This window comes from Bison bison, unplaced genomic scaffold (assembly GCF_000754665.1).
Source record: "Bison bison bison isolate TAMUID 2011002044 unplaced genomic scaffold, Bison_UMD1.0 scf7180017864309, whole genome shotgun sequence".
Classification (NCBI taxonomy): domain Eukaryota; kingdom Metazoa; phylum Chordata; class Mammalia; order Artiodactyla; family Bovidae; genus Bison; species Bison bison.
Window position 1 is genome coordinate 2761021 of NW_011494881.1, and position 17198 is coordinate 2778218.

At 36.5% G+C, this 17198-nt stretch overlaps 1 protein-coding gene across 6 annotated transcripts in view; it reads right to left on the minus strand.

Annotated features, from left to right (window-relative positions):
- RUFY2 (RUN and FYVE domain containing 2) overlaps positions 1-17198 on the minus strand; it is a 45058-nt gene that overhangs the window by 20781 nt on the left and 7079 nt on the right. For 3 of the 6 annotated variants that reach the window (XM_010852172.1, XM_010852171.1, XM_010852169.1), the window contains 10 exons: positions 12357-12458; positions 11180-11303; positions 10943-11004; positions 10032-10097; positions 9482-9551; positions 7116-7217; positions 6725-6841; positions 5785-5952; positions 4296-4393; positions 1774-1893 (listed from right to left, as the gene is read on the minus strand). In XM_010852172.1, coding sequence (XP_010850474.1) covers positions 1774-1893; positions 4296-4393; positions 5785-5952; positions 6725-6841; positions 7116-7217; positions 9482-9551; positions 10032-10097; positions 10943-11004; positions 11180-11303; positions 12357-12458 — 1029 coding nt within the window. The other 3 variants (XM_010852170.1, XM_010852173.1, XM_010852174.1) reach the window with 3 other exon arrangements.

The window sequence follows — 17198 nt, forward strand, 5'->3', positions numbered from 1 at the left end:
CAAAAAGGTCTAAGTGGAAGTAAGGCTTCCACATTTCCCTCAAAGTAGTAAAATGTTGATATCAGTAGTGAAAAGTTGCAAATACATAATACAATGTCCAGAATAACCACTTTTAAAAATCTATACAAAGAGATACAATTAAAAATACTACAGATAAATCAAAAAGGAATTCTAAATAATGTTCAAGTAACCCATGAGAAGGCAGGAAAAATTAAATACAGGAATGAAAACGGAAAAAATAAAACAGTAGATTTAAGCTCTAATATATCAACAATTACACTAGATGCAAATGGGCTAAATATATCATTAAGAGAGAGATTGGCAGAATGGATAAAAAACATGCACTGTAGGAAACTTACTTCAAATATAATGAAACAGATTAGGCTGAAAGTAAAAAGACAGAAGATGTACATAACATTGATCTTTTGTTTACTACATGAAAACATTAGTTAGAAGAAAGCAGGAGTGGCTATGTTAATATGAGATATAGTAGATTTCAGAGCAAATAAAATTTCCAGAGACAAAAAAGGAACATTATAAAATGATAAAAAGGTCAATTCACCAAGAAGACAAAGAAATGCTATATGTGTAGGCACCAAACAGATTTCTAGAATACAAAAGGCCAAAATTGATAGAACTGAAGGTAGAGATACACAAATCCACAATAATAGTTGGGATATTTCAACAAATCCTCTCTTGATAATTGACAGAACCACTAGACAGAATCATCAAGAATAGAAAAGAACACCTCAACCAATGGATTTTTTAAATTAATTTTTATTGGAATATAGTTGTTTTTTAAGCAATGGATTTAAAGGTAGCTTAACAAGTAATAGACCATACCTGGTAAGTGATATTGCTTAATGATATTACACATGGACTGCATAGTCCATGGGGTCACAAAGAGTTGGACACGACTGAGCGACCTGCACTTTTTCAAACATAATGTATAACAATTTTCTATTGCTGTTTTGCTGTTTTAATAATAAAAGTGATACATATTTCTTGGGGTAAAAAAGTACTGATCTAAAAAAGTAAAAAGTAATTTTACTTTTACTCAATTTGCCATTACTGTCAATTTGCCATTATTCCCTTGAGATAATCATTTTCCATCATCTGTATTCTTTTTTTTTTTTTGCTGTGTGGCATAGTTCCTCGACTGGGATAAAATCCAAGCTCACTGCAGTGGAAGCATGGAGTCTTAATCATTGGACCGCCAGGGAAGTCCCCAGAATCTATATTCTTAAAACTTTTCTTCACGTAAATACACACCTATGCAGTTTTAATTTTATAAAAAATGGGATAAAACTTCACCTACAGCTTGTTTTTTTGGCATCTTTCCTAGCTGGTAATATGTAGATCTATCATATGAAGTACTAATAAAAATATTCTCAGAAAACATCATGTTCTTTGATAATATAAACTCCATGGAGTTACAAAGGTCTATTATACTCAGTATTTAGAAACATAATGGCCATCAGATTAATGCTGAACAACCATAAAGAATAAAACTCTCCGTGAACAAGAAGATAGCAAGACGGTTGAAAGTAACTCTATAAACAATAAAGGGAGCAAAAACATAAGTCTTATCACAACTGTGCTTTCTAGTTTTGTTTTGGTTTTTTTTTTTTTTGAAGGAAAACTCTACAATCTAGCCAGCATCGTTAAATAAATGAAAACACAGGTTTTCTTCCATTGCATGCAAAAAAAGGTGGAGGAAAAGAGGGGGAAATTATATTAACACGAGTATTTATTTCCAAGTAAAATACTCACAGCTGTTTCTCCTTTTGGGAGATTTGTTTCTGCAGACTGTCGAATTTACTCTGATACTCTTGTAGATATTTCTTGTCCTCATCTTCAATTTCCATTTGCGCCTTCTCTGCTTGCTGCAATCTGGTGTAATTCAAATCAACTTTGGGTAAAACTGAGGCTAGAACTAGGGTGTAAAAGGGTGAAGAAGACAAATAAAAGAAAAACGGGGAAATAGAAACATTTCTAAATGAAAACAAAGTTTGGGGAAAAACTCACAAACTCAAACGTGAAAGAGCCACACAATGTCTAGAAATTGTTTTGTGATTTTTTTCAATATAATACATAATATGCCCAGAATACTATCTTCAAATTTGCTTTATTTCTTGTTCGTAATTAACAATGCAAAGCGATATAGCCTTTACCACTTATGTAAAGCATAAGGAGTTAATTTTCAAAGTATAATACGTGCATTACTGCCTTTTTACAAAACCATGGAAAGTACAGTACTTATGTCTACACTAGGTGAAGAAGCCACATTGTTATATATTATGTTAGGATGTGTATGCCAGGAATCAAGTGTGCTACAAGGCCAAGAGCAAAGACCTGCGATTGCTTCAAATTACAGCCAAGTCCTCCCTATAGAATCTTTATGCACTTCCTAGAGTATGCCAATGCTATGTGTGTGTATATGTATGTGTTTTAGGATGCAAAAGAATTTAGTACTAGTTGGCAACATTTGCTAGAGATCATTGTTGCTCCTCATCACTGAATTTTTTAAATTAGCTTAAAATGTAGATTTTTTTTTCCTCCTTTTATTTATGTCATTGCTTCTCCTTGTGCTCAGCTCCACTCCCTGTCTCCTACGGCCATCTAGGATTTCTTAGATTTAACATCACTAATTGTATAAGAAAACATCTCCCAAGAATTCAAGGGACATTAAGTCCTTGAAGGGAATATCTAAGAGAAATTTCTGTTCAACTAGCCAAAAAAGTTACCTCTTTTCTTCTTTAAAATCCATGCCCATGGGGCAACCCTCACACAGTCCAAACGTATAAAGGCCACTTTCAAAGAAAAGAGGGTAACATTCAAGTTATCTCTAAATCTAAAATATTACAACGGGGAGACGGGATACCCAAGCTTTTCTCAAAGGGTACAGAAATGAAAAAAAAGTCAGAGTGAGGTAGGCCGTGAAGTTGTGCTATTATAGAAGAGGGCTAAGAGGAACTGGAAAGTCAAGGAGCTAAAGCGTAAGATGACGGCCAATCTGAGTTATAAACTACTTTAAAACGTACTCAAAAATCAGTAAAGGGGCTAGTAAATAAAGAGTGGGCCAATGGGGGAAAAAACTGTGCCAACACATTGTGAAACCAAAGGATAACTTATTAAACAATTTTTATATTTTTCATCAAAAAGTAGCTAAAAAGATAAAACTGCATTTGAAAATTCTGACCTCCAAAGGGTCAATACTCAAATAAGCCCTTGTGCACAAGGTTTGAGGAATGTGTTTTTGGAAATCCAAGTGCACCCACTCTGCTTTATGGCAATGTACTACCACAGCAGCTGATCAAAAAGTGTACAGGGTTCCTTTCAGAATACATAATAGCGTAAATTATTTTTCGATTTAATATATTATAAAAATGTTGATTCTCTTTCAGTCTGTTTAAATACAAGTGGTTTTCAGAAAGATATATCTTTGACCAGCTTATACTGGTCCTGAGTGTCACTGCTGGCACATTTCACCAATGACATTGCAATTGTTCTAGTCTGAGTTAACAAATCATTGTCACTTCATAATGGAATGGACAGAAATCAAAGACAGAAAAAGGTAATAAAGATGTCCAAAATGTAAAAATGGGGATAAAGAAAACAAAAAAGAAAAAAGAAGAAAGAGGATGTCAATAAAAGAATATTCATGTCAATAAAGCATTAATAGTTATGTTTTTCATAAGTAGATTCAAAGAAAGCAATGATAAGACATATGTTGACACCAACATGACAGGTCAATGGAAATACATTACATTTTCCAACAATAAAAGTGAAAAATGCCAATATAAAACAATTCAATTTAAACAAAATTATTTCTTGGGTGGGGTTGAGGGGCCTAGCTCAAAGAAACACAACTAAACTGCCAACTCAGAAAGCTTGCTTTCAGATAAGAGATGGTGAATGACAAGGGATATGATCTATACGCATGGAAATCAATCAGGGATAATTCAATCATGGATTTTGTTCGTTTTTCACTTTTTCGAGGTTTTGTTTGTGTATTTGTCCTATGTAATACAATCAAACCATATAAAATTGCCAATATTAGGCCTTTCTAAAAAGTCTGCAAAATGGCAAAGACAAATGAATCAGGCTAATATAAAGCAACTTGATTCCATGCAACAACCAAAACAAAAAAAAGGCAAAATTCTGCTGGGCTTTTAAAAAAAAAAGTCCTAATCTAAATTTTCCTAATGGTCTTTGTGGCAGGTGTCAGAGTTGAATAAAGAAAAGGGGGGACAGAGAAAGTAAAAAAGAAACTAAGATTGGAAATGCTGTACCTTTGTTCCAGCTGCCTCATGGCTGCAGTAATTTTACTGGTTTTTTCTTCTAGTCGGGCAATTATTTCATTTTTTTCCTTCAAACCATCTTCAGAACCCTATTTAGAAAAAACTTAAAAGCTACAGTGGCTTTGAATTTTTTAAACCCAAATATGTATAAGCTTTGTATACCATTTTGCAATGGGATTGTTATTTTGAAACGACCAGCCTTTATTTACAGATTAAAATATTCCTAGATGCACCCCTAAGTTCACAGTAGCACTATTCACAATAGCCAAAACATAGAAATAACCCAAATGTCCACTGAAAGATGAATGGATAAAGATGTGGTATATTTATACAGTGGAATACGGCTCGGCCATCAAAAAAAGAATGAAACAATGCCATTTGCAACAACGTGGATACAACTAGAGACTATCATACTAAGTGAAGTCAGTCAGAAAGAGAAAGACAAATACCATGTTCTCTCTTACATGTAGAATATAAAATATGGCACAAATGAACATATCTATGGAACAGACTCACAGACGTAGAGGACATACTTTTCACTGCCATGTGTGTGGGTGGAGGAGACGGACAGGGTGTCTGGGGTTAGTAAATGCAAACTATTACACATTGAATGGATAAACAACAAAGCCCTCTGCATAGCACAGGGGACTATATTCAATATCCTGGGATAAATTATAATGGAAAAGAATATAAACAACAATGTATATGTGTAAATGAGTCACTTTGCTGTAGAGCAGAAATTAACACAACATAGTAGATCAACTATACTTCAGTTAAAAAACAATAAATTAAAAATAAAATACTTCTAGATCTAAAGCAGTACTACTATTAGTCTTCATTTAAAGTGTAATAAAGGGGGAATTCCCTGGCAGTCCAGCGGTTAAGACTCCGAGCTTTCACTGCTGAGAACATGGGTTCAGTTCCTGGTTGGGGAACTAAGATCCCATAAATCATGCAGTGCAGTCAAGAAAAAGATATATTAATAATAAAGGGAATAAAAACCCTCAACCTTCAATGTTTTCAGAGATGCCAGAATAAACTCTTGGAAAATACACTGATTTTTTCAAATTAAATTGTAAAAGGCTTTTGGCAACATGTCTACTTAACAGCAACATCACTTTATCAGAAAACTCATAACAATTACAGTGAAGCATTTCAATCAAAATTAAATCTCTCTCAGGACTATATTGTGCAAAGAAATTTTTTAAAATGTCTTGCATATTTTGATTAAATTTTCCCAAAAGATTTAATCTTCATCTGTTAACCTGTCTACATCAAGAAACAAATTCAGGTGATTTTTGTCTGTTCTTTGGCATTATTACATTTCTTCAGCTTCCATTTAGGAAAAAAGCCACTGATTTTTACTAATAAAATGGCACAATTACAATGAATTCATCTCTTCAAAATCAAACCCTTCATACAAATATTCGTTCTTAATTCATATAACAAGAAATTCCAAGATTTTAAGAATATTCCTTACCTGCAACTTCTGATACATTTCTATGTTAATTGCTTTAACTTCCTCCAGTTGTTGTCGAAGGCCTATCAGAGTATCTTGTTTCTCATGGATATCTTTCTCCAACAACTTCATGGCAAGTTCAATCTCATGTTTCATACTAACTTGTACTGCCAGCTCATTCTCCACATCCTGCAATTCAACACAGCCTCAACTCACACACTGTTTCAGGATGTCAAAGTCAGATACACAACAGTTTAATTAGACCAAGAATCACTATGCAGACTACTGCTTTTGAGTTATAAGCCCCATTAAACGAAATCAGCTAGGCCCTATAACAACGTTCTATATTTTCAAAGGCACATTTTGTTAAATGAAAGCATTTTACAAATCTATTAATTATCACTATTCTACTGGCTCAAGAATTATAGACTTTTAAGCCTCATAAACTCAGTATTAATTTTCCCTAAAGAAACGACATAGTCCACATAAGGCCAGAGGTAAGTCAAAAACACCATTTCACAAAGTTTTATTTCTTTTCTTAAAGAATTTTATATCAGAGGATCTTAAGACAAATGTTTCTCGACTCTCTTTTTGACCGGGGTTGGTTACACAGGTATTTATAATCCATCAAGCTACAAACCTGTATTTTTCTGCTGATATTTCATAACCTAAAAGGTTAAAAAATAAGTTAACTTTAAATAAGATTTTACTGTTTTGATATTGATATCTGAATACATCACTATTTTCTGTAATGCTGGTCACAATGCACTATTTCACAAACTGACTATAACACTGTTTAAAAACACTGCTTATAAAAGACACAGTGGGAGTTTAAAAAGTTAGAAGGAATTAAGGGAATGAGATTGTTATCTCACGCCAAGGAAGGTCTGATAGAGATTTTAACCAGTGCTTATGGGTAAATTATTATCATTTTTGCTAATGTAACTGTAATGCAACCTACTTGTCTTAACTGAGATTCATCTCGAAGCTGCCTTCTGGCTTCATTATACATTTCATCTAGCCCTTGCCTGGAATGCTTATATGTTTGAAGCTCAGTTTCCACATCTACTTTGGTAACCTAGGACAAAAACATAAAATGTTTTACTCTATATGGAGTGTGTTGCCATGCCTTCCCCAGGGGATCTTCCCAACCCAGGGATCGAACCCAAGTCTCTTATCTTATGACTCCTTCACTGGCAGGTGGGTTCTTTACCACTAGTGCCATCTGATAAATCCATTCTATAATCACTTCTATTAGTTAATACAGCACAGAAATATCCAGTCTATGCAAAAGCCCCCAAAGTGGCTATTTCTGATGCAAGTCAATCTGTTTGTAATCAGTCTATACTTACCTCTAGGTGCTGCTGTGTTTTCATTAAAATCAATTTATTTTCACTTCGTAATTGATGATTTTCTTCTTGGAGTTTAATGATATTATTCTTTGCTATCGCTAACTAAAAATAAAATGAGGAATAAAAAAAGATTTTAAACATTTTTATTTATACTCGCTTTACAGTTTATGTTCATGGCTATTCACAACAGAAGATAAAATTCTAAAACTTGTAAAATGTCTCTCACATCTACAGAAATTTTCATAAGAAAAATGCTATTATCCCAAGATACCAACTAAAGAAACTCTATTTCTATTTCCTTTTGTTAGCCAAATCGTATGTCAGCTGAAACATATTGTTTATATGACTTACAATATGTCCTGAATACAAAGCGCATGAGTAAGCATATGAAGAATTATAGGCTAAACAATAAGACAACTGTTTATATGTTAAACAATAAGACTGTAAAGACTTGTGCAAAGACAACAACATCTATAAGGAAAGTTGTGCTATAATTGAAAATGTAATACAGACATTCATGATAACCAAACAGGGCAACCTTGTGAAATATGGGCACACTGAGTGATCATCACAAATATAAGACAGCTCTCACCACCAGAGTTAAATATGAATGAAATTAAATACGAATGACTAAGTAAGTGACTTGGCTCTGAAGCCTAAAAGGAAAAAAGGGATTCTAGGAGAGGAAAACAGAAACCAATCCCCAATGTTGGCTTGCAAATAAATTTCTAAAAACTTTGTCAGAAATGCAATTTGAACTTCACAGTGCCCCTATGGTCAAGAAGAGGCAAAACTAGTGAGCAGCTCTCTCCAATGGTCCCAATCTATCACACTATCAAATGGTCCTAAACTACCACAATGAAAACTCATGCAAACAATCACGTGCTTCCTGGTTTGGGACAACTGGGTCAGTTCTAAAAGAATGTGGATTCTAATTAACATGGAAAACAGAATTCATAGTTCTAATACGTATTTCTTCCTGGAGCCTAAGTAACTCTGACAACGGAAACCAATCCTATGGTTAAGTGAAAGTCACTCAGTCATGTCCGACTCTTTTTGACCCCATGGACATAGCCCACCAGGCTCCTCTGTCTGTAGAATTTTCCAGGCAAGAGTAGGTAGCCGTTTCCTTCTCCAGGGGAATCCCAACCAAGGGATCGAACCTGTGTCTCCCATATTGCAGGCAGAGTCTCTACTGTCTGAGCTACTAGGGGGTAATTCTGTGGCTAGGCCGTTTTTGTTGTTTTTTTTTAAATCTCAAAAGCAACGTGGCGTGTGTGTGCTCAGCTGTATCCAACTCTTTGCGACACCATGGACTGCAGCCCACCAGGCTCCTCTGTCCAAGGGATTTCCCAGGCAAGAATAATGGAGTGGGTTGCCATTTCCTTCTTCAAGGGATCTTCCTGACCCAGGAATCAAACCCACATCTGTCTTGCATCTCCTGCATTGAGCTACCTGCGAAGCCCATAGATAGCCAATGGGAATTTGCTCTTTGGCTCAGGAAACTCAAACAGGGACTCTGTATTAACCTAGAGGGGTGGGATGGGGAGGGAGGTTCTTAAGGGAGGGGATATATGTATACCAATGACTGATTCATGTTGAGGTTTGACAGAAAACAACAAAATTCTGTAAAGCAAATATCCTTCAATTAAAAGATAAATAAATTTAAAAAAAAAGAGAGAGAGAGATGTGAGGGAGTTCCTTGGTTGCCTAGTGGTTAGGACTCTGCACTGTCACTGCGTGGCACTGGCTCCAACCCTGGTCGGGGAACTGAGATCCTGCAAGATGTATGGCATGACCAGAACATTTTTTTAAAAGTTAAAACAAAAAAGCTGAGATACATTTCTGATTTGTGACCACTAAATAGCTACTTTGACAATGCAGAAAACCAGAGTACATCAGATGAGTTTCACACATGGGAGGCTAGAGAAAGGGTGGACATGATCATGGAGTGATGCTTGTAAGGAAAAGTAATCTGAATATGGGAACAAGGGGGACAGGATCATTTTAATGGCAATTTCTAACAACAGGTGATTCCACTATTTAAATATAGGTCATCCAAGTCGAGAAATGAGATTTACAGTTTATTTATAGAAGAGTTTGTATGCATTGCATTGGGGGGCTCATTTCTAGAAGTTGGGTATCTCAGTAATTCACAGATTCACCTGAGGACTTGCCTGAGAATAATATGTGGTTTCTCTAGAACTTATGATGATCAATGACAAGTATTTCATCATAATGATGAAAATGTGTTTGTGTGTGTGCTCACACATGTGCACGTGCTTAGCGCATTCATACTTAAAATGGAAAAGGATCACCAATACTAGGTCCTTGAAAGACAATCATCCATGGCTGGGTTACAATACCTCTTCAATCAGCTTAGTATTTGACTTTTCTAATGAGTCAACTCTTGAATGGAGACTGCTGACTGTGCTGCTGAAATTGATAAAGAAAAACTCATTCAGAATCACACAAACTCACAAAGGCAAGAAAAAATTTGTTATCTTGGACTCATCATGTTGACTGACATGCACCAACTGCCTTGTCTGAATTTTTTATTGCCACACTTACACATGAAGTCCTCTAAAGTAGGAAAAATGAATTTTTGAATCACCAAAATGACATAAACTTTCACCCTACCTAGCCTTTTTGCTCGAAGGTAGAGTGATAAGTCTGAAATTCTATTTTCAAATGTCTCTGAAGATTCTATTTAAAAATATAACTCTCATTTTCTGCTGAAAATCAATTATTTCAAATAATTTTCTGTATTCTTAATTTCCATTCACTCTCTATCCCCTCAACCCCTTTTCAAATGCTTATAAAAAAGGAATAGGGTTAAGATGACCTAAAAGGGGAAAAAAAAACTTAAGACAATATCCAAAATGTATTAAGTATCTATGTGTCCATAATACTTACTTCAGTTGTCTATTTAATTCTTCAACATAATTCTTCTGGTCTAATATTGCAGCAATTTGAACATTCCTAGAGGAGGGGGGAAAGCAGCTTTTAGTTAATTGGAAAAGAATCTACTGGGTGGCCAAAAAAACAAACAAACAAGAAATACACAAAAGGTCTAAATCATCTAAAACTGTTGTGAAACCATAACGGAAAACAACATTTCAGTTCAGTTAAGTTGTTCAATTATGTCCAATTCTTCGCGATCCCATGGACTGCAGCATACCAGGCTTCCCTGTCCAACATTATCTTGCCTTTCAAATAAAATTCAACAATCTTTATAATCAAATAGCAGTAAGCTATAAACTAAAAAACTATTAACCTTTGTTAAATAAATTACATGCTAATATTAAACAATACCATTAGTATATTTTTAAATTTTTTGCATTTATTTTTTAAGAAATATATTTGACATATGAAGTGTAAATTTAAAGTATACAACATGTTAATCTAATACATTTATATACTGTGATGGACTGCCATTGTAGCAATAATTAGCACCTCTCATATTACATAATTATCTTTTCTCTTTAGTAGACCAAATAAGTTTATTTTAAACACAAGTCTTAAACTAGTATTTGTAAGTTTATGAATAATAAACTTATATCTCTTTTATCACATAAATGAGAGCTGACAATTAAAATGGGTCTCTGGGGAATTCCCTGGCAGTTCAGTGGTTAGGATTCTACATTCCCACTGCCAAGAGCCTGGGTTTGATACCTGGTTGGGGAACTAAAATCCCATAAGCCTTGAAGCACAACCAAAAAATAAATAAAATAAATAAATAAAATGAGTCTCTGAACTAATGGTATGACCAAAAGTCATACTTCAGACTAAAATACGGTATGTGAAATAACTTAAGAAAATCATACCTTTCTTTATTTCCAATATCTTCTTCATTCTTTAAATACATTGAAAAATCAATCACTCCAACCTGAAATAAATAAAGTTATTTCTTAGAGCAGAAATACTAGAAGTACCTCCAAAATGCAACTGATTTTCCCCCTTAATTTTTCTTTAGTGTTTAATAGCACTGTTTACACCTGGATCAAAGAGGAAGAGTACAAAATGAAAATACTGTGCCTTTGGCACCAGTCATTTTCACTTACTTGTGAATCTAAATCCTCTCCCTTTACACACAGATTAGCATCTATCACATTCAGGCCAACCAGCAGCCCAACAATTACTGCTCCTTCTTCTTCCATCATTAGTGCATGATACTCATAGAATTCACTGTGAAAATTAAAATAATAAAAATTGTAAATTTATTTCAAAAACTAACTTGTAAAACCTCAATACCTTGTAACAAGCATGGAACCAATATTAAGTGAGGTATCTTAAAATTAGCCTTTCTATACACAAATGGTCCGTCTAGTCAAGGCTATGGTTTTTCCAGTGGTCATGTATGGATGTGAGAGTTGGACTGTGAAGAAAGCTGAGCGCTGAAGAATTGATGCTTTTGAACTGTGGTATTAGAGAAGACTCTTGAGAGCCCCTTGGACTGCAAGGAGATCCAACCAGTCCGTTCTGAAGGAGATCAGCCGTGGGATTTCTTTGGAAGGAATGATGCTAAAGCTGAAACTCCAGTACTTTGGCCACCTCATGCGAAGAGTTGCTGGGAGGGATTAGGGGCAGGAGGAGAAGGGGACGACAAAGGATGAGATGGCTGGATGGCATCACTGACTCGATGGACGTGAGTCTGAGTGAACTCTGGGAGTTGGTAATGGACGGGGAGGCCTGGAGTCAAGAGTAAAATAAAAAATGACCAGATTCTCCAGAACATCACAGAGGCACTCTGAGAGAATAAGGCCGAGTGGAGGGGCTGCCATAGGCCCACTCCTTCTGAAAACTAGTCTCCTTGCTTTGAAAGTCTGTCTTAAACATTTGTCCTTCCATTTAAATAGACAGTTTAAAAATACCCACAATACAGCCAAAGCAGTGGTTCGCATATTCAAGATCTAAAAAGAAACCTCTTCAATTAAAGCCCCAAATTTCAATACAAATTTCCATTCATAGAATTAACTGTAGCTTAAAAAATTAAAAATATGACATACAAATTTCCACCTTATTGGCCAATAAAAATCTTACAGTATTCATTTTTCAGGCTAGTTCTTGATCTATGTTATGTCCCCACCGTGGTTTTCTATCTCATTTTTCTCCTTCTTTTATTTTATGCCATCACGATGTGTTTTGTGTGTCTTTTCATACTACATCTTCTATCCTTTTTGGAAGACAGGATATAAATGAAATAAAAAATGAAAATGAACATGATTTAATGGTAACTACCTCAAGAGATCCCTTTGTATAATTAAGCAACGCAGGTAATCAGCCATTTTTTTCTGCATGAGGGCTAATCGAAGCCACGCTCTTGCACGACCCAGGGGGGTCCTGAAAAGCAAAACCAAATGGTCAGAAAACAGTCTCTGCCCAAAGATTATAGACTACATCTCCTACCTTTGTTGAGACACACATTAATAATGAGAAAAGGCAATTAATCATGGTTTTACCTCTGTTTCTAGAGCTTTAAGTCAGTTCTTTGATCATGCAAACCAATCCCTAAGAGCTATTTAAGTCTCTAAGGTAAACCTGAACCTACAGGACATCTAGGTACCACTTCATGCCTTTAAAGAAATGACTCTCTAAACAGGGAGGATATTTCTACAAGATATATTTTGTCAGAATAGGCTTACCCCTCTAAACATGATTATGCAAAATCCATCAGTAAAGGCAGTATGATGCCCTGAAAAAATAACTAGCCTTGTATCTGAATTTTAAAAAGCATAACAATGCTAAGAAGGTATCTAGCTGCTAATTAGAATCATTAGGCTGCTTGCTGTTTTTCAAATGTTTCTTTAACCCAGTTGTCCTTTAGAACATTAAATCTCTCTAACACGGAGGCCTGCTGGGAACAAAACTAATACAACAAATATGTCTGAAAGGTTGTGGCCCAGGGCCATTTTTGCTGGCTATAAGCAGGGTCTCAGACCAGAGGGAGCGCACAGCTCTTCTTAAAACTGAAGGTGTTTGTGCTCAAGATGAAAGTTAATTCTATCTAGGCAAGAGATGTACTGATGTGTACCAGGTAAAAAAAAAACAAAAAAAAAACACAAGCCACAGTATCTCCTCATGGCAAACTGAACAAAACCAGCTGGAGAAGATAATCCATGCTCATGGAACAGCGGCATGACCTATGCCAAATTCTGAAGCCACCGTCCTGCTAAGGTCACTGTAACAGGGACAGAATACTAGGGGACTGGAAATAGAAAAAATATGGTAGACCGCAGTAAGTTAATGATTACTCAGGAAAGCAGGTTTGCTTAACCACAAAACTATGCAGCAGAAGCAAGAGACGTGCCCCTAAACAATAAAACAACGGTGGCGTGAGACTTACATACTGCCCGGTGAGCTCAGTATGTTAATGATCCCCAGGACATGCTCTCTGCACACAATTAAAAAAAAAAAAAGGTAATTTGTGGACCTAGCTTGACGACATAGACATAAGAAAACTCCCCTGCTTAACCTGGAGGAGGAACTAATGATGGAAGCATGATGTCTCCTGAAGAAAGACAAAGGTCTTCACCCCCCTGCCCCCTTTTCCTTTGATTATAAAACTGTAACCTAATAAGTTCTCGGGCACAGTATTTCTCATTCACTTGTAAGACTCACAAGTGTCCTATTCTAATAAATCACTCTGCCTCTTGAATTCCTTTTCTGTGCTGAGACATGAAGGACTATGGTACTGGAGCTCTTCAGAGCCTGTGAAAGGACACCAGACGGTTTCAATTGAAGACAAAATTCATGTGATGTTGTACCTCTCAAGGACTTAAACTCATTGAAAATAAAAGTGTGGGTGTATTCTCCTGCTAAAAAAAAAAATAAATCTCATATCTCTCTTATCCAAGTTATCATTTAGTAAATTAAAACCAAGACTTACAGAGTATGAATGACTTTTTAAAGAGAAATACATTACTCACACTTTTATATTTTCTTATGCAGAAAACTTTTTGTCAGGTAATGTGGGAAAAAACTTAATTGTCACTTCTAACAGCTAACATATTTCTTCTGCTTAGCATTTTAATGAACACTATTCTCCAGAAAATACCTTTTACTTTTGCAGAGTCTGGCTTTTTAAAAACAACATGAACATGTATTTTCATATTAAAATAAAAAGCAATTCTTCCATTTCTGGAGTTTAAATTCCCTTTTCCTCTTTAAAAACTGTGCCTGTGCTCAATCACTCAGGGGTGTCAGACTCTGAGATCTCATGGACTATAGCCCACCAAGCTCCTCTGTCCATGGAATTTTCCATAGACGAATACTAGAGTGTGGGCTCTTTCCAAACCAGGAGTCAAACCCACATCTCTTGCACTGAAAGGCATTTTTTTTTTTTTTTAACCATTGGGCCACCTGGGAAGCCCTGTTAAAAACTGTGATACCTTATACACCACTGAGAGGAATATGAAGTGTGAACATCACTTGCTATTTAATTCTAAAACCTGGGTTTAAATCCTGGCTCTGCCATTTTTTTAAAAATAACTTGACTGATTGACTTAGGCTGTGCTGGGTCTTCATTGCTTCGGGCGGGTTTTCTCTCGTTTTGGTGAGCAGGGGCTACTCTTGGTTGTGGTATGCAGGCTTCTCCATGCGGTGGCTTCTCTTACTGTGGAGCACAGGCTCCAGGCACTCGGGCTTCAGTAGCTGCAGCTCCCGGGCTCTAGAAGTGGGTTCTAGAGCACAGGCTCAGTAGTTGTGGCACTCAGGCTTAGCTGTTCTATGGCATGTGGAATCTTCCCAGACTAGGGAAAGAACCTGAGTCCCCTGTATTGGCAGATAGATTCTTATCCACTGCACCACAGGGAAATCTGTGGCTCTGCCACTTATAATTTCTTTGATCTTTACTTTTCACATCTATATAATTATTAATAAACTCTACTCTAAGAATGATTTAAGCACTAAATGAGATAATTCATGTAAAACAGTTATCGTATTACCCTGATACACTGCCATTTATTTTGAGCACTCAAGTATAACTTGCAAACATTTGGATGATGTAACAACAGAAAACATTACCATATTCCCAAAACCCTAAATCGTAAAGCTAAGAGAAAGCAGACTTAAAGAAAGTAGGGAAAACCACTAGACCATTCAGATCAGATCAGATCAGTTGCTCAGTCGTGTCCGACTCTTTGCAACCCCATGAATTGCAGCACAGCAGGCCTCCCTGTCCATCACCAACTCCCAGAGTTCACTCAGACTCACGTCCATCGAGTCAGTGATGCGATACAACCACCTCATCCTCTTTCATCCCCTTCTCCTCCTGCCCCTAATCCCTCCCAGCATCAGAGTCTTTTCCAATGAGTCAACTCTTCGCATGAGGTGGCCAAAGTACTGGAGTTTCAGCTTTAGCATCATTCCTTCCAAAGAAATCCCAGGGCTGATCTCCTTCAGAATGGACTGGTTGGATCTCCTTGCAGTCCAAGGGACTCTCAAGAGTCTTCTCCAACACCACAGTTCAAAAGCATCAATTCTTTGGTGCTCAGCCTTCTTCACAGCCCAACTCTCACATCCATACATGACCACAGGAAAAACCATAGCCTTGACTAGACGAACCTTTGTTGGCAAAGTAATGTCTCTGCTTTTGAATATGCAATCTAGGTTGGTCATAACTTTCCTTCCAAGGAGTAAGCGTCTTTTAATTTCATGGCTGCAGTCATCATCTGCAGTGATTTTGGAGCCCAGAAAAATAAAGTCTGACACTGTTTCCACTGTTTCCCCATCTATTTCCCATGAAGTGATGGGACCAGATGCCATGATCTTCGTTTTCTGAATGCTGAGCTTTAAGCCAACTTTTTCACTCTCCACTATCACTTACATCAAGAGGCTTTTTAGTTCCTCTTCAGACCATTCAGATATGACCTAAATCAAATCCCTTACGATTATACAGTGGAAGTGACAAATAGATTCATAGAATTAGATCTGATAGACAGAGTGCCTGAAGAATATGGACAGAGGTTGGTGACACTGTATAGGAGACAGGGATCAAGACTATCCCCAAGAAAAAGAAATGCAAAAAAGCAAAATGGCTGTCTGAGGGGACCTTACAGATACCCGTGAAAAGAAGAGAAGTGAAAAGCAAAGGAGAAAAGGAAAGATATACCCATTTGAATGCAGAGTTCCAAAGAATAGCAAGGAGAGATAAGAAAGCCTTCCTCAGTGATCAGTGCATCCAAGAAAATAGGAGGAAAACAATAGAATGGGAAAGACTAGAGATCTCTTCAAGAAAATTGGAAATACCAAGGGAACATTGCATGCAAAGATGGCACAATAACGGACAGAAATGGTACGGATATACAAAAGCAGAAGATATTAAGAAGAGGTGCAAAAATACACAGAACTATACGAAAAAGATCTTCACGACCCAGATAATCAGTATGGTATGATCACTCACCTAGAACCAGACATCCTAGAATGAGAAGTCAAGTGGACCTTAGGAAGCATCACTACAAACAAAGCTAGTGGAGGTGATGGAATTCCAATGGAGCTATTTCAAATCCTGAAAGATGATGCTGTGAAAGTGCTGCACTCAACATGCCAGCAAATTTGGAAAACTCAGCAGTGGCCACAGGACTGGAAAAGGTCAGTTTTCATTCCAATCCTAAAGAAAGGCAATGCCAAAGAATGCTCAAACTACCGCACAATTGCTCTCATCTCACATGCTAGTAAAGTAATGCTCAAAATTCTCCAAGCCAGGCTTCAGCAATATGTGAACCATGAACTCCCAGATGTTCAATCTGGTTTTAGAAAAGGCAGAGGAACCAGAGATTAAATTGCCAACATCCGCTGGATCATTGAAAAAGGAAGAGAGTTCCAGAAAAACATCTATTTCTGCTTTATTGACTATGCCAAAGCCTTTGACTGTGGATCACATCAAACTGTGGAAAATTCTTAAAAAGATGGGAATACCAGACCACCTGACCTGCCTCTTGAGAAATCTGTATGCAGGTCAGGAAGCAACAGTTAGAACTGGACACGAAACAACAGACTGGTTCCAAATAGGAAAAGGAGTACATCAAGGCTGTATACTGTCACCCTGGTTATTTAATTTATATGCAGAGTACATCATGAGAA